The sequence below is a fragment of the Natator depressus genome, chromosome 1, assembly GCF_965152275.1.
Source record: "Natator depressus isolate rNatDep1 chromosome 1, rNatDep2.hap1, whole genome shotgun sequence".
NCBI classification, from domain to species: Eukaryota; Metazoa; Chordata; order Testudines; family Cheloniidae; genus Natator; species Natator depressus.
In genome coordinates this window covers 195,870,855-195,888,865 of record NC_134234.1, presented here as the reverse complement: position 1 = coordinate 195,888,865, position 18,011 = coordinate 195,870,855, and the positions used below count along the sequence as shown (strand labels likewise).

Here is an 18,011-nt window from a genome sequence, read left to right as displayed (position 1 = left end):
AAGGTGACAGGTTTCAGAATGGTAGCTGTGTTAGTCTGTATCAGGTATGTTTATTTCTGCACTGTGAAGCCCTGACCACTTTCATATGAAACCCTTTTTTCACTTTCTGCTTTCTAGAGAGTTATTTTCACCTAGCCCTTTCAAGACTGCATAACTGCGGACTATTCAGTGAAGATGATGGGTGAGGTTGTTTTTTGTTTTTGTTATTGTTCTTGTGTTTTACAATGTAACTGTCAGTCACAAAGTGAGACCAGTGGAGTTATTCTGGATATACAGTAGTTTGACTGAGATCAGAATCCGATCCACTGTATATATTATATACAATATAATAATATATATGAATGGTCCCACTGTATAATTAAGCCCAGTTTTAAATTCAGGTAGGGTCAACATTCAATAATTATCTTCTTGTGGGTAAACTTAGAATCTTGATTTTGTTCTGAAGAGGGTTCAGTGCTTTAGGGGGTTGCTAACTGAATATGGGCCCTTTGCCCTTAAAGTCTTATTGACCTTAGAGAATTGCAGTTACTCCTGAAGCCCATATTATGACTTTCCTATTGAAAAGTCTGAGTGTAGGCCAGCCTAAGACGATTTTAGAGCCAGTTCAGAAGGCAGGGTTGAGGTGGGTTTTCAACAGATCACCAACAGTGGCCATGTCTATAATGGGGAAATTTACCAAAAAAAAAAAATTAAAAAAATCTAGTAGTTCTAATACAGATTCAGCTTCATTATTATGTGCCTAGTCTCTTCCCCTATGTTGAGCCCCGAAAGACTGTCTCTGGCAATCCAGTGATTGATAGGAAATGGGGATGGAATGGAATACACTCTGTGGATTGCTCATTGACTACCATGTATTAGGTTTTAGCCTTTGAGGTCTTCTAGGTGGACACCACTTTTTCTGGACTTTGATTTCTTAGTAGGGTCGCATATTTTCAAACTAGCTAACCACACTCAATCACCAAGCAACATACACGTCATTGTACCCCACACACCAAACAAGGTGTAGTTACCATATTTCTGGTTAAGGTGGAAAGTACTACATAAGTTTTGATACAAAGAATATTAATGCTTATTGTACTTTATTATTTTGTTTGTCTCTTTGTCCTCAAAGAAATTAAGCTATAAATTATTGCTCTGCATCAGAATGCCAAGGGCATATTTTAAACATACTGCTTGGACTCTGTATATTGTAACTTAAGAAACTGGGGGCTAAGCCCAAGCTTTAGCTTATTTTAGGCCCCTGTTTTAAACATAGGAAAATGGTCATTTTTAACATTGGACCAATTTTTTTCCCCCAGGGAGCTCTCAATTTAAAAAAAAGCCCTCCTGTTCTCACTTACAGGTGGTCTGACATCAGGCAGTCTCAGTCAGGGAGGTGAGGATCAAGGGCCAGATTTGTAAACTATTTAGGCACCTAAGGCTGCCTGTTCCCACTAGCTTCCTATCTGCATCTTTAGGCGCCGATGTACTTTAAAAAAAACCTGGCCCCTAGAGACCAGTGCAGAAGCTGCTCATAGAGTAGAGGAGTGGCAGCTACTTAATGGCAGAAGACTTTGCACGTTGAAAGAACATGCTGCTGCTCAGTGGCATCTTGAAGGAAACAAACCCACAGATGTTGGTTCAGAAGATCATTATATTCAGTAGTGTCTATGGTGACTATGTCAAGAGTCTTTTAGTCATTTTGATAGCAGAGCAAAACCAGGTAGCAAAATTAAATTTAGCAATTCTCACTATAGATCAAAAGTAATACAATGGTTGTTTATCCATTTAATATTGTTCTCCACTCAAAATTTGGTGTGTGTGTGTGTAATGTTTAGAGGGTTTTTTCATTTTTGTTGCAGTATTATAGATTGTGTTTATACTACTAATCAGTAGTGTGGTTACTTAACAGACAGTAGTTTAAATAAGCCTAAATGTGATGACTAGGTGCTACGTATTCTATTTTAATTAATCTGATTTGTGCGGTATGTACAGAGCATGAATCACTATAGTATCTAAGACAGGGGTGGGCAAACTACAGCCCACAGGCTGCAGATGGCCCACCAGCCATTTTAATCCGGCCTCGAGTTCCCTCTGGGGAGCGGGGTTTGGGGCTTGCCCCGCTCCCGTGCTCCACCCAGGGAGCAGGGTCAGGGGCCGCTCCATGCGGTTCCTGGAAGCAGCGGCATATCCCCGCTCCAGCTCCTATGCGGGGATCAGGATCAGCCAGGGGGCTCCGCATGCTGCGCCCGCCCCAAGCGCCACCCTTGCAGCTCCCATTGGCTGGGAACCACAGCACGAAGAGCCACCTGGCCATGCCTCTGCATAGGAGCCAGAGTGGGAACATGCCGCAGCTTCCGGGAGCTGCTTGAGGTAAGCGCTGCCTGGAGCCTGCACCCCTGACTGCTTCCCGTGCCCCAGCCCCCTGCCCCAGCTCTGATCCCCGTCCTGCCTTCTGAACCCCTTGGTTCTAGCCTGGAGCCCCCTCCTACACCCCAAACCCCTCATCCCCAGGCCCACTCCAGAGCCCTCACCTCCAGCTGGAGCCCTCATGCCCCAGCCCGGATCCCCCCCCCTCACACCCTGAACTCCTCATTTCTGGCCCCACCCCAGAGCCCACACCCCCAGCCGGAGCCATCACCCCCTCCCGCACCCCGACCCCCAATTTCATGAGCATTCATGGCCCGCCAAACAATTTCCATATCCAGATGTGGCCCTTGGGCCAAAAGATTTGCCCACCCCTGAACTAAGAGTTCTGGGTATATGTGTACGTGTATATAAGATACTGTAGTATACAACATTAATCATTGGAAAGAATCCTCAAAAGCCCTATGTAGAACAGCAAATAAGTAATTAAACAATTTAGTATTACTGCAGTTTAGCCTTGTTTACTCAAAATATACAGTGATTTGTCCAGTAATCTTTCTCATTCTGGTTCAGACATTATATTTGTATAAAGTGGACCATGGCCATGAAGACATGTACCTCAAATCTATATAAAAATAAGCAAATTATATGGGATACGGTAAAACTGTCCAGAGAGAAAAGGGGAGGGAAATGGTGTTGTTTTTTTATAGTGATGAAGTTTTGAAATCCAGTCTTAACTGAAATGCATATTTTGCAAAAGCCTATTTTGCAAACCCTGCCTCAAATTAGTAGTCCTACTGAAATCAGTGGAATTAGTGACTTGAGTAAGGGTTTGCAGAGTTGAGCCATAGCTTTGAAATGCTGCATTGCATGTACTTTCAAGCATGCCAGTTCCTCATATGGGATACTTATATTCATGATACTTACTTGTTCTCTCATCAGAACTCTTATTCAAATCCTGGCTTCCATTAGCAATAAAAGTAGCTACTATAAATGCATTATGCAATAGTAAACATTTCTTTTCCACCCATCCCTTGCCAAATAGCCTCAAAGAAAATCATATAAACTTCTTCACAACCTCCTGTTTAGGGATGCTGAGATGATGCAGTGAAATAGTGGAATGAGTCTTCTATCTATTTGGAATGCCATGCTTAGGAAGGAGCTCTCCCATAGTACTTTTAAACTTTAAAGGCCTTGCTTTCATTTTAAAATTAGTCTTTTAACATTGGAAAATGCAAGAAGAGGCACTTTACAATAAATTAAATATTTAAATTAAAATTAAGTTTTTATAACTTCAAATTAAGAGGCTCCCCAGCATGATAAATCCAAGATTTTGTGTGTGTGTGTGTGTGTGTGTGTGTGTGTGTGTGTGTTTGGAGAAAGGAGACATTGCTGGACACATGAGTAACCCAGATATTAATATAACAGAGCAGTGGTCCTTTAGATTTCTGGTCTCCCAATGTGTTAGACACAATTATTTATCCCCTTCTCCCGCTACCCCCTTTTTAAATATGATATTAGTAGACAGACAGTACTTGAGGTTCAATTTACAGCAGTTATGGTTAACTCAGAGCACACTTACTGCCAATTAACTATTAAGAGTACTTGCTAAAATGTCCTAGGAATAACTAGCTTAAAAATGGCATGTTTGATACCTGGAGCGTGGTCTTAGCAGCCCATCTGTTTCCATGTCTGCACTGGAAGAAGTTGTCCTTTAATCAAAGTGTCTCTGATCAAAGTCTAGTCCTGTTACAGATGTCTCCAGTAGTCTCTGCTACATACCCAAGGCTCCTATGAAACAGAATCAGGCCAAGAGCAGAACATATCTACGATAAAGCAACAACTATACTGTATAATTTTAATCCATTCGCTTAAACCATTTCCATCATCTCTCAAAAGTAGACAGTGATCAGATGCTACTGCACACACTAGATAAGGAGGATAAAAATAATGTAGAAACAATTTGCATATGCTAGACCTCGAGTTGGATTTAGCCTATTCAAGCCCCTTAGTATAGGCAGAGCTGAAAAACTGGTCTTCATGATTTGGGCGGTAATAGTTGTTGGACTCTGAGCTTGTGTATAGAACATCAAAGTATAATCAATCCACAAGTGACTTAGGGTATGTCTACACTGAGAAATTAGGTTGAATTTATAGAAGTCGGTTTTGTAGAAAGTGGTTTTATACAGTTGATTGTGTGTGTCCCCACACAAGTGCTCTAAGTGCATGTAGTCAGCGGAGCGTGTCCACAGTACCGAGGCAACCGTCGACTTCCAAAGCATTATCCAGCAGTATATGCAGCACCAGAACATGGCAAAGTGATACCGGGCGAGTAGGCGATGTCAGCGCGGTGATGTGAGTGATGAGGACATGGACACAGACTTCTCTCAAAGCATGGGCCCTGGCAATGTGGGCATCATGGTGCTAATGGGGCAGGTTCATGCGGTGGAACGCCGATTCTGGGCTCGGGAAACAAGCACAAACTGGTGGGACCGCATAGTGTTGCAGGTCTGGGACGATTCCCAGTGGCTGTGAAACTTTTGCATGCGTAAAGGCACTTTCATGGAACTTTGTGACTTGCTTTCCCCTGCCTTGAGGTGCAAGAATACCAAGATGAGAGCAGCCCTCACAGTTGAGAAGCGAGTGGCAATAGGCCCGTGGAAGCTTGCAACGCCAGACAGCTACCGGTCAGTCGGGAATCAATTTGGAGTGGGCAAATCTACTGTGGGGGCTGCTGTGATGCAAGTAGCCCACGCAATCAAAGATCTGCTGATATCAAGGGTAGTGACCCTGGGAAATGTGCAGGTCATAGTGGATGGCTTTGCTGCAATGGGATTCCCTAACTGTGGTGGGGCCATAGACGGAACCCATATCCCTATCTTGGCACCGGAGCACCGAGCCGGCGAGTACATAAACCGCAAGGGGTACTTTTCAATGGTGCTGCAAGCTCTGGTGGATCACAAGGGACGTTTCACCAAATTCAACGTGGGATGGCCAGGAAAGGTACATGACGCTCGCATCTTCAGGAACTCTGGTCTGTTTCAAAAGCTGCAGGAAGAGACTTTATTCCCAGACCAGAAAATAACCATTGGGACGTTGAAATGCCTATATGTATCCTTGGGGACCCAGCCTACCCCTTAATGCCATGGCTCATGAAGCCGTACACAGGCAGCCTGGACAGTAGTCAGGAGCTGTTCAACTACAGGCTGAGCAAGTGCAGAATGGTGGTAGAGTGTGCATTTGGATGTTTAAAGGCGCGTTGGCACAGTTTACTGACTTGGTTAGACCTCAGCAAAACCAATATTCCCACTGTCATTACTGCTTGTTGTGCGCTCCACAATATCTGTGAGAGTAAGGGAGAGATGTTTATGGCGGGGTGGGAGGTTGAGGCAAATCGCCTGGCTGCTGGTTACGCGCAGCCAGACACCAGGGCGGTTAGAAGAGCACAGGAGGGCGTGGTGCGCATCAGAGAAGCTTTTGAAAACCAGTTTCATGACTGGCCAGGCTACGGTGTGAAAGTTCTCTTTGTTTCTCCATGATGAAACCCACCGCCCCTTGGTTCACTCTGCTTCCCTGTAAGCTAACCACCCTCCCCTCCTCCCTTCGATCACCGCTTGCAGAGGCAATAAAGTCATTGTTGCTTCACATTCATGTATTCTTTATTCATTCATCACACAAATAGGGGGATAACTACCAAGGTGGCCCAGGAGGGGTGGTGGAGGAGGGAAGGACAAGGCCACACAGCACTTTAAAAGTTTAAAACTTTAAAACTTATTGAATGCCAGCCTTCTGTTGCTTGGGCAATCCTCTGGGGTGGAGTGGCCGGAGGTCCCCCCACCGCGTTCTTGGGCGTCTGGGTGAGGAGGCTATGGAACTTGGGGAGGAGGGCGGTTGGTTACACAGGGGCTGCAGCGGCGGTCTGTGCTCCTGCTGCCTTTCCTGCAGCTCAACCATACGCTGGAGCATATTGGTTTGATCCTCCAGCAGCCTCAGCATTGAATCCTGCCTCCTCTCATCACGCTGCCGCCACCTTTCAGCTTCAGCCCTCTCTTCAGCCCGCCACCTCTCTTCCCGGTCATATTGTGCTTTCCTGCACTCTGACATTGTCTGCCTCCACGCATTTGTCTGTGCTATGTCAGTGTGGGAGGACAGCATGAGCTCAGAGAACATTTCATCACAAGTGCGTTTTTTTTTGCCTTCTAATCTTGACTAGCCTCTGGGAAGGAGAAGATCCTGTGATCATTGAAACACATGTAGCTGGTGGAGAGAGAAAAAAAAAAAAGAGGCAGTGGTATTTAAAAAGACATATTTTACAGAACAATGGCTACACTCTTTCACGGTAAACCTTGCTGTTAACATTACATACAGAGCACATGTGCTTTCGTTCCAAGGTCGCATTTTGCCTCCCCCCACCACGTGGCTAGCCCCCCCCGGCTAACAGCGGGGAACATTTCTGTTCAGCCACAGGGAAACCGCCCAGCAGGAACGGACACCTCTGAATGTCCCCTTAAGAAAAGCACCCTATTTCAACAAGGTGACCATGAATGATATCACTCTCCTGAGGGTAACACAGAGAGATAAAGAACGGATATTGTTTGAATGCCAGCAAACATACACTGCAATGCTTTGTTGTACAATGATTCCTGAGTACGTGCTACTGGCCTGGAGTGGTAAAGTGTCCTACCATGGTGGGTGGCATAAGGCTGCCCTCCCCAGAAACCTTTTGCAAAGGCTTTGGGAGTACATCCAGGAGAGCCACAAATGCCAGGGCAAATTAATCATTAAACATGCTTGCTTTTAAACCATGTATAGTATTTTAAAAGGTACACTCACCAGAGGTCCCTTCTTCACCTGGCGGGTCCGGGAAGCAGCCTTGAGTGGGTTCGGGGGGGACTGCTCCAGGTCCAGAGTGAGAAACAGTTCCTGGCTGTCAGGGAAAACCGGTTTCTCCACTTGCTTGCTGTGAGCTATCTACAACTTCCTCATCATCATCTTCCTCATCCCCAAAACCTGCTTCCGTGTTGCCTCCATCTCCATTGAAGGACTCAAACAACACGGCTGGGGTAGTGGTGGCTGAACCCCCTAAAATGGCATGGGGCTCTGACCCGGAGTGGCCGTTTGCCTCTCTGGTTTTCTGGTAGGCTTGCCTCAGCTCCTTAAGTTTCACGCGGCATTGCTTTGGGTCCCTGTTATGGCCTCTGTCCTTCATGCCCTGGGAGATTTTGACAAATGTTTTGGCATTTCGATAACTGGAACGGAGTTCTGATAGCACGGATTCCTCTCCCCATACAGTGATCAGATCCCGTACCTCCCGTTCGGTCCATCCTGGAGCTCTTTTGCCATTCTGGGACTCCATCATGGTCACCTCTGCTGATGAGCTCTGGCCAGCGTGGCAAGCTGCAGGCGACCATGCAAACAGGAAATTGAAATTCAAAAGTTTGCGGGCCAGTGCATCTGAGTTGAGAGTGCTGTCCAGAGCAGTCATAGTAGAGCACTCTGGGATAGCTCCCGGAGGCCAATACCTTCTAATTGCGTCCCGAAATTTGACCCGGCAAGGCCAATTTAAGCGCTAATCCGCTTGTCAGAGGTGGATTAAGGAAATCGATTTTAAGAGCCCTTTAAGTCGAAAAAAAGGGCTTCATTGTGTGGACGGGTGCAGGTTTACATCGATGTAACGCTGCTAAATTCGACCTAAACTCCTAGTGTAGACCAGGGCTTAGATAACCAACTTCAAAGTTCAGATACCAACATCGGATGCTTTACCAGTAATTCAGAGGCTGCCACTTTTTTATGATATTCAGCAGTATTTTCCAATTCTCTCTAATTTATCACGAATGGGGCTGGAATGTGTGTGTTTTACCAAGCTATAAATCTCACTGAATTTTCAATTAATTGAATACTGTTTAAGCAGTTGTACTAGAACTACGGATTAAGGTCTTAACTGCACCATGAGAAAAAAATAGAATTAACAAGCTAACAACAAGTACTCTAACTCTGCCAGAACACAGGCTCTGATCCTGAACTGGGCCCAACCTGTGCTCAGTGCAGCTTGGAAGACAAGGTGCAAAGCCAACTATTCCTTCCCACAATGCTGGGGCTGTCCAGCCACCAACCGGTTCCGCAGTGCAAAGAAGAGCAACTTCCGGCCTGAGGGGCCATTTCAGCAGCCAGGCATTGCTGAGGTGAAGGAATGCCCTGGTCATGGCCCCTGAACCAAAGATTGGGAAAGGGGTGGCATGAAAATTATTATGGTAGCTCTATACCACTTGGGGATTCTGCTATAGAGGATGAGTCATTTATTGGCTGGTTAACCAAGCTTTAAGGACACTTTGTATCATCAGAGCAGCACAAAGCAGCCTTAATGGATGAGAGAGTGATGTCTGTAATTTTTATACCTTCACACCAAACAACCAGAGAGAATAATAAAAAACAAATGGGGTGAAGGGAGTGGGGGAGAGTAACAGTGGAGAAATCCACACCTGTCAGCTAAAGATCTGTTCATAAGTGATGACTAGTCCATCACACTGGCAAAAATCTTTAGGGCCAGATTCTCAGCTGTGCTGACTTTTTGGAATCTGAAAAGCCGAGAAGAACAATAGGACAGGTAGCGCTAATCATGCAAATAACAGACATTAACTACTACTTATATTGCCTGGGATATCAGGGTGGTGTGATCTATATTGATCACTTAAAGAGGCATGTGGCTGCTGTTGGCAGTTGAAAAAGGGCAGATTATTATGAGGTAACCGATTCGCATTGTTAGTGCTGCTCAGAGTTCAAAGTGGAAAAACAATTGGTGGAAATGTACACATCTCTCTCCCTTGCTGTGCCCCTTCCTTCTTGGTTTCTCCCCTTTCACCTTCCTCCTTCCCCCGCTAGCCTTCTATCTCTCTTTCTTTTCTTTCCATCCCTTAGAGGCTGCCTCTCTGCTTCCCTTTACTTCCCTTTCCCATGCTGCTACTTTCCTACAACCCAGCTGGCTCATTTTAAACCCTGTGATATAACTAGGAACAATGGAGCAGAATTAAGAGAGAGGACATTTTTCCATCCCAATTTCTCCAGCAATGAAGGGGGTGCATCAAACTCTGGGATACATTCGTTTGCTTCATTGCTCAGGATATCTTAAAACTAGATTGGACAAACAGCTGGAAAATCTACTGTTGGGAGTTGTCTCTGTGTGCGTTCACTGCGTGCTGCAGCAGACTCTGATAGAACTGCCTAAGAAGACCACAGTAGTGAAGGGGTCACACGACCCACTTCCGGACAGGTCACCCCACCCCGGAACTCGCCCTGATTGGTCAAATCTCCTCTCAGGACGAAACCCATCCTGATTGGTAGAGGGCAGTGGGAGGAGTTGTTAGAGGGGTCACATGACACACCTCGCATCCGGTCATGTGGCCGCCTCCCCCTGCCCTCTACCAATCAGGAGGGGTTTCAGCTGCTAGGGACCACCCCCCAGAGGAGATTTGACCAATCAGGCCGAGTTGGCTGTGTGTGTGCTCCACCAGGTTTATTGTTGGCAAAGCACAGTTTTAGCACCCCGTAGACTCGAAAGGGATACTAAGACATATATGCCCGTTACAATGGAGCAGCTCAGTGAATGGCGGGACTTTCTGTTCCCCACTTGGGTGGACAAAGAGACATCCCCTGTGACCCCTCTTTTATACACTGATACAAACAAGTTATATATTGCCCTTCTGATGTGGTTAGTTATCATCCTTTACCTTGTACATGTTGGTTTGATCAGAACATCTCTATCTGTCACCCTGACCTTATCTTTAGGAGGGGTCAGTGTGTCCTATGTTATCTTCGGGGAGTGTGCTTATACCATACTTGGTATTGGGGTGTTCTGATACTAATCTTCTGGAACGTGTTTACATGAGTGTCCTGTGCCTAGCACTTCTTAGGGCTGTTTGCATTTTTGCAATACCAGCCTTGTTCTTGCCAGGTTCTGTGAACTTGCACATAGGCTTTTTTTGTAACAGGGCCTGACTTCTGCTCACAGCCTGACTTTGCTTTATATCAGCAGGGCCTGACTACTTCAGTTCAGGCCTTCGGCCTTATACCAGGCCTCATGTCTCAGACTCTTTCTTTCTGTTACAGCCTGAAAAGATGGATAAAAATGACTAAACAGGCTTTCTCCATCTCTAACTTCTGTGATACCAAACCACACTGAATTAGGCCATTGGCTGGATGTTTCAGCTAAAATATTCATCAAGGAATCAGTTAATTATATTAACATTCAGATGGTCATCATTGGGGCCCTACCAAATTCATGGTCCAGTTTGGTCAATTTCACGGTCGTAGGTTTTTAAAAATCGTAAATTTAATGATTTCAGATATTTAAATCTGAAATCTCACAGTGTTGTAATTGTAGGGGTCCTGACCCAAAAAGAAGTTGTGTGTGGGGAGGTGTTGCAAGTTTATTGCAAGGGAGGTTGCGGTACTGCTACCCTTACTTCTGCCACGGCCAGCAGCAGCGCACTGCCTTCGGAGCTGGGCAGCTGGAGAGCAGCGGCTGCTGGCCGGGAGCCCAGCGCTGAAGGCAGAGCCACCGCCAGCAGCAGCCCAGAAGTAAGGATGGCCTGGCATGGTGCGGCCACCCTTACTTCTGCACTGCTGCCTGCAGAGCTGGGCCATCAGTCAGCAGCCGTCACTTTCTGGCTGCCCAGCTCTGAAGGCAACAGCGCAGAAATAAGGAAGGCACGGTATGGTATTGCCACCCTTACCTTTGCGCTGTTGCTGGCAGGGTGCTGCCTTCAGAGCTGGGGACCTGGCCAACAGCTGCCACTCACTGGCCACCCAGCTGAAAAGGCAGTGCAGAAGTAAGGGTGGCGATACTGTGACTCCCTCCACACAGCTCCTTTTGGGTCAGGACCCCCTGTTTGACAAAAGCTGGTCTTCCCCATGAAATCTGAATAGCATAGAGTAAGATGGGTGGGCAAACTATGGCCCGGGGGCCGCATCTGGCCCTCCAGACTTTTTAATCTGGCCCTCGAGCTCCCGCCGGGGAGCAGGGTCTGGGCTTGTCCCGCTTCGGTGCTCCAGCCGGTGAGTGGGATTGGGGGCTTGCCCTGCACTGTGTGGCTCCCTGAAGCAGTGGCATGTCCCCACTCTGGCTCCTATATGAAGGGGCAGCCAGGAGGCTTTACACACTGCTGCTGCCTCCGCAACTTCCATTGCCCGGGAACCGCTGCCAATAGGAGCTGCGGTGGTGGCACATGTGGACAGGACAGCGTGCAGAGCCACCTGGCCATGCCTCCACGTAGGAGCCAGAGGGGGGACATGCTGCTGCTTCTGGGAGCTGCTTGAGGTAAGCGCTGCCTGGAGCCTGCATCCCTGCCCCCTCTCATGGGCCCCAACCCCCTGCCCCAACCCTGATCCTCCTCCCACCCTCCGAACTCCTCTGTCCCAGCCCGGAGCAACCTCCTGCAGCCCCAACCCCTCATTCCCAGTCCCACCCCAGAGCCTTCACCCCCAGCTGGATCCCTCCCCCCCGAACCTCAACCCGCTGCCCCAGCCCAGAGCCCCCTGTGGCACCCTGAACGCCTCATTTCTGGCCCCAGCCCAGAGCCCTCACCCCCTCCTGCAGCCCAATCCCCAATTTCATGAGCATTCATGGCTCGCCATACAATTTCCATACCCAGATGTGGACCTCGTGCTAAAAAGTTTGCCCACCCTGGGGTAAGAGCACACAAAAGACCAGATTTCACAGGGGGAGACCAGATTTCATGGTCCGTGACACATTTTTAATGGCCGTGAATTTGGTAGTTATCATTAGGCTTCTGAGCTAATACCCATTGCAATACGTGAGGCAGGTCACACCTTTCTTAGATCTATTGATTATCTGTTTGCAGAATGGTGAAAGTGACCATGAATTTGTTCGCATTTGGAAACTTTTCTTCACAACTGTGAAAGCTAGAAGAATTCTTTCCTTTTAATGAAAGTCTGTGGAAACTGCTGGAGCCACCAAAGAAGTGTTGGGATGGTGTGCCAGCCCTTTGCACCTCATTTCAAGCCTTGTGGCTGCTTTTTGCAAAATTCAATTTTCATAGACACCTACCCATTGACCTTTGAGATGTGTTACCGGCTGAGCAAGAATCCCCTGGTAAAGGAAAGGCATTTCCCAGTGCAGACATGGCTACAGAACAGCTGTTGAAAAGCTACTGTACAAGTGAGATCATTATAACTAAGGCTGTGAGTCGGTCACGGCAGTCACAGAAGTCATGGATTCCATGACTTTCTGGAAAATTCATGACTTTTATGCAGATGCAGCAGCTGGTGCGGTTGATCCCAGGACCACCCAAGCAGCTGGCCCCAGGACCAGCTGCTGCGGCAGCCCCAGGGCCAGCTGCACCAGCCACTGCCAGAGCAGCAGAGGTGTCAGGGGCCTCGGAGCAGCGGGCAGCCAGAGGCAGTCAGCCCCTCTGCTGGAGCAGGGCCCAGCTGTCAGCCCCTGGACCCCCCCCGCCCCCGAACATCAACGCCCCAGGAGAAGCTAAGATTTAGTCAGGGGTATTTGTAGTAAAAGTCATGGACAGGCCAGAGGCCATGAATTTTTGTTCATTGCCCATGACTTTTCCATGACTTTTACTACAAATACCCATGACTAAATCTTAGCCTTAACTATAACACTTTTTGACAAGGCCTGAGGGACATAGCATTGGCTCTTGTCTCACCTCTTCTCTACAGAGGTCGATTAAGGTTTTGGGGGGTCCTTCCCCACCCCTTCTGCCTGAGGCCCCACCACCATTTTGCCTCTTCTGTCTGCGGCTCCACCCATAGCCCCACCCCTTTCTGATCCTTCCCTGGGTTGCCCCTGGAGGGTCCTCCCCATTCTGCCCCCCCCACCGCAGCCCCACAACCCCTTTTGCTCCTTTCTGCCCCCCCCCCCCACTCCAGCCCCAGGATCGGAGAAGCTCTGTCCCCGTGCCATGGCCTGGGGCCACAGCAGGGCGTGAGAGCTCGCCCAGTCCCAGGGCCGCAGCCGGGGTCTGGGTGCTGGGGTTTCCCCCCTACCACCTGCTTTTCTGTGAGGAGCAGGGTCAGGCCCTTGGGCTTTCCCTGCTTCCCTGTGGCTTCTGCTGCGGAGTGGGTATGGTGGGTACTTGTGGGGAAGGGGGCGGCCTTCCCCCATCCTGTGGCTGCTGCTGCAGAGCAGAGTCAGGGCATGGGGACTTTCCCTGCCCTGGCAGCCGGGGCTCTGGGCTTCCGCTGCCTGGCCGTGGATTTTTTCTGGGGCCCCTGGACACAGGCCCCATTGCTAATCCATCACTGTTTCTGTAAGCTTTATTTGTCAGAATTGTCTTTGGTCTGATTCCACCACCCTTGCTCTTGTCAAGTACTACTTTGCTAAATCAATAGTCCCATTGAAAGAAATGGCCCTGCTTTGTATATTGAAGTACTGCTCAGCAGGCTAAATTACAGAACCTTAGTCATGTTGAGTAGTACCTTAACTTGTCAAATAGTCCTATAAAACCGCCTCCAAGAAGTGCCCTTTGTAGAGTGCTGTGCTATTATTGATTAAATATGATCTGTAAATGCTCGGTGTTAGGTAAATAAGTCCTTGTTTCATGGCTATGACAGTTTCCGAAATAACTCAGTCTGTGTTGGGAATGTTATAATGCCAGTGTTTGACTTCAAATGTTGCTTGGGTGCTGATGGATACCCACTTTACCACACACAAATCAAATCAAATCCAGACAATGGTAACTAAACTAAAAATCCCACGCTAAGCCATATTCTGTTCTTGGTTTCTGTGCTACCTCTGAAACCAAATGTTCATAAGACAGGTACAATTTAAAGGAAAACATAATAAATTTGATATGTTTGATGAGCATGCATATTAAAGCTCTGTTTGTTCAACAGTGTTTTCTGTAGAAGGTGTGTCGTTGTTGGTAACGGAGGAGTACTTCGAAATAAGACACTAGGGGAGAAAATTGACTCCTACGATGTGGTAATAAGGTAAGTTGTATCTCTTCTTATAGAACAAAGTTTTTATGAGCTGCTTCGGAGTTCAGCTGTTATAGGTTAACCTGTTTAACAATAAAATTCCATTCTATCCTGGATATTCCTGACTACTTCAAGCAATTTGTAAAACAATAAATTGTGTGATGATATATTCTGTATAATTAACAGATAACATTGAGTGATGGTTAAAGTTGCACCAAGACCCATCTCACTCACCTATGTCTTTGAAAACAGGGAAATAACAGATAAAAGGAAAAGTCTCTAACATTCCTTGCCACCTTCGTTTTGCTGTTTACAGCTTTCTCCAAAGGGCATTCATTTACATCCTCACTGCATATAGAAAAGTAATATGTACCCCAACTTTATTCAACAAGCTGTCCACAGCGGCACTTAGTATAACTTATGTCACTCGTGTGTGTGGCTTATTCACACCACTGAGCAACATAAGTTATACTCACATAAGTGGTAGTGTAGACATAGTCTCACATTCACTTTGTGACCCCCAGATCCTTTTCAGTAGTACTGCCACCTACCCAGTGATCCCCCAATCTCCTAAGTGCTTGCAACCCCTCCCAGCTTGGAGTCTTCCACAGATTTTATATGCATATTCTCCACTCCAGTGTCTGTGATGCTGGCTACATCATAGAACCATAGGGTTAGAAGAGATCGCAAGGGTCATCCAGTCTAACCCACTCCCAAAATGCAGGATTTATTGTGTCTAAACCGTCCAAGACAAGTCATAATTTAGTTTATGTACTAATATTTCCCATTCTTCCTGTTTATTCCCCATACTCCTTGTATTTCTCTATTGACATCTAGGATTTTGAGCAGATTCCTCCACGTATTTCCCTCTTGTTGCTCCTATGACACTATTGCAATTTTCCATGTCTCTGCCCCTCCCAACATTTACCTTCTGGTAAGGTTGCCCTTTTTTCCCCATGGGGTTTTGTCACCTGCCCCCTTTGAACCTAGTGTAAAGCCCTTCTCACTAGGGTGGTGAGTCAGTGCACAAAGATGCTCTTCCCCTTCCTGAAGTCCTGTGGTGGGGTGGTAAGCCCTATGTTGGATACACTGAATCTACCTAACGCCTCTGTCATGTGGAGATAACTCCTGAACTGTCTTCATAGCGTCTGACTTCATTAACGTGCCAGCCAGCACTACTCCTCTGTCTGCATTCTACTTTAGGTCATTTAGTAACAATATTGGCTTTGATTAGTAACATTGTATAATTTGTTACATCTAATATCCTGGGACCACCACAGCTGCAACAATACTGCAAACAATGTTCAAGCTGTAACTTTTAAACCTTTATATAACTCTTTATACAAAATATGTTGCCACTTTTAAACAAACTCTATTTCAGTTTTCTCCTAGAAAAGAATTTTACATTCTTCGTTTCATAGCTCAGAGTGCTATGATGGTTTTAAAAAGGCATCCCAAGAAAATGTCAGGCACCAGAAAAATTTTAATCAAATTTTAACCCTAGCATAACTTTACCTGTCGTGGTACCACCACCAAACTTCTTCTTATGGTACTGATATACTGTTTCAAAGGTGTATTGTGGTGTAAATTCAGACAGTGCTTTACAAATACAAGACATGCTCATTCGCCATCAAGAGCGTACAATCTAATGGCATTAGTTTGCAGACAGTGCTTTCTACAGCCAATAGTCGATCTCTTTAGAGTAAATAGGACCAGTCATGGTAGTAAACATTATGCTGCGTAGCAAATGTTTGCAAGGCCAGGCAGGCCCTGAGAGAGATGAGAAAAAAATACATGAAAATTCAGGGAAAGGAAAATTATTGCAAAGAAGGAAAGATAGCTACTTCTTCCAAGAATTCTGCTTTTAAGGAGGGTTTTGGAGAAGGGGGCAGAGGACTTGATGGACATGAAGTGGTAGTGTTGTAGGCATTGCAAACAAGATAATAGACCAGGGGTTCTCAAACGGGGGGGTTGGACCCCTCAGAGGGTCATGAGGTTATTACGGGGGGGGGGTCACGAGCTGCCAGCATCCACCCCAAACTCCGCTTTGCCTCCAGCATTTATAATGGTATTAAATATATTTAAAAGTGTTTTTAATTTATAAGGGGGGAGTCACACTCAGAGACTTGCTATGTGAAAGGGGTCACCAGTACAAAAGTTTGAGAACCCCTGTAATAGATGATGCAAAGCTTAGTGCAGAAAGAGCTGAAAGGAGCAGTGAGGGAAGAGGATTGGGAAGAATAAAGAGAGAGCTGGTGTTCTAAATAAAGCAGCACAACAATGAATCTAACTTTCCCCTTAAGTAAATCCTGTTTTTTAAAGGTTTCAGAGTAGCAGCCGTGTTAGTCTGTATTCACAAAAAGAAAAGGAGTACTTGTGGCACCTTAGAGACTAGCCAATTTATTTGAGCATAAGCTTTCGTGAGCTACAGCTCACTTCATCGGATGCATAAAGTGGAAAATGCAATGAGGATGTTTTATACACACAGACCATGAAAAAATGGGTTTATCACTTCAAAAGGTTTTCTCTCTCCCCACCCCACTCTCCTGCTGGTAATAGCTTATCTAAAGTGATCACTCTCCTTACAATGTGTATGATAATCAAGGTGGGCCATTTCCAGCACAAATCTAGGGTTTAACAAGAACGTCTCAGGAACAGTGGGCGGGCGGGGGTAGGAAAAAACAAGGAGAAATAGGTTACCTTGCGTAATGACTTAGCCACTCCCAGTCTCTATTCAAGCCTAAGTTAATTGTATGCAATTTGCAAATAAATTCCAATTCAGCAGTCTCTCACTGAAGTCTGGTTTTGAAGTTTTTCTGTTGTAATATCGCAACTTTCATGTCTGTAATTGCGTGACCAGAGAGATTGAAGTGTTCTCCGACTGGTTTATGAATGTTATAATTCTTGACGTCTGATTTGTGTCCATTTATTCTTTTACGTAGAGACTGTCCAATTTGACCAATGTACATGGCAAAGGGGCATTGCTGGCACATGATGGCATATATCACATTGGTAGATGTGCAGGGTGCCAATGCATGAGATGATGGGGCTCCCAGGATTTCCAGGTTTATGGATCTTGGGTAGTAGATAGAATATCCCAGGTCGGGGTTCCACGGGTGTGTCTGTGCGGATTTGATCTTGTGCTTTTTCAGGGAGTTTCTTGAGCAAATGGTGTAGTTTCTTTTGGTAACCCTCAGTGGGATCAGAGGGTAATGGCTTGTAGAAAGTGGTGTTGGAGAGCTGCCGAGCAGCCTCTTGTTCATATTCCGACCGATTCATGATGACAACAGCACCTCCTTTGTCAGCCTTTTTGATTATGATGTCAGAATTGTTTCTGAGGCTGTGGATGGCAGAATTATGTCAGAATTATGTCGGCAGGATTGTCTGGCTATGTAGACTCCCTCCTCAGGCCCTACGCTACCAGCACTCCCAGCTATCTTCGAGACACCACTGACTTCCTAAGGAAACTACAATCCATCGGTGATCTTCCTGAAAACACCATCCTGGCCACTATGGATGTAGAAGCCCTCTACACCAACATTCCACACAAAGATGGACTACAAGCCGTCAGGAACACTATCCCCAATAATGTCACGGCAAACCGGGTGGCTGAGCTTTGTGACTTTGTCCTCACCCATCACTATTTCACGTTTGGGGACAATGTATACCTTCAAATCAGCAGCACTGCTATGGGTACCCGCATGGCCCCACAG

The 18,011-nt window shown here is 46.5% G+C and overlaps 1 protein-coding gene across 4 annotated transcripts in view; it reads left to right on the top strand.

Moving 5' to 3' along the window:
- Positions 1–18,011, top strand: part of ST3GAL6 (ST3 beta-galactoside alpha-2,3-sialyltransferase 6) — a 96,396-nt gene that overhangs the window by 64,132 nt on the left and 14,253 nt on the right. For all 4 annotated transcript variants that reach the window (XM_074973549.1, XM_074973523.1, XM_074973539.1 and 1 more), the window contains 2 exons: positions 118–181; positions 14,215–14,310. In XM_074973549.1, coding sequence (XP_074829650.1) covers positions 118–181; positions 14,215–14,310 — 160 coding nt within the window. The remainder of the gene's footprint in view (positions 1–117; positions 182–14,214; positions 14,311–18,011) is intronic.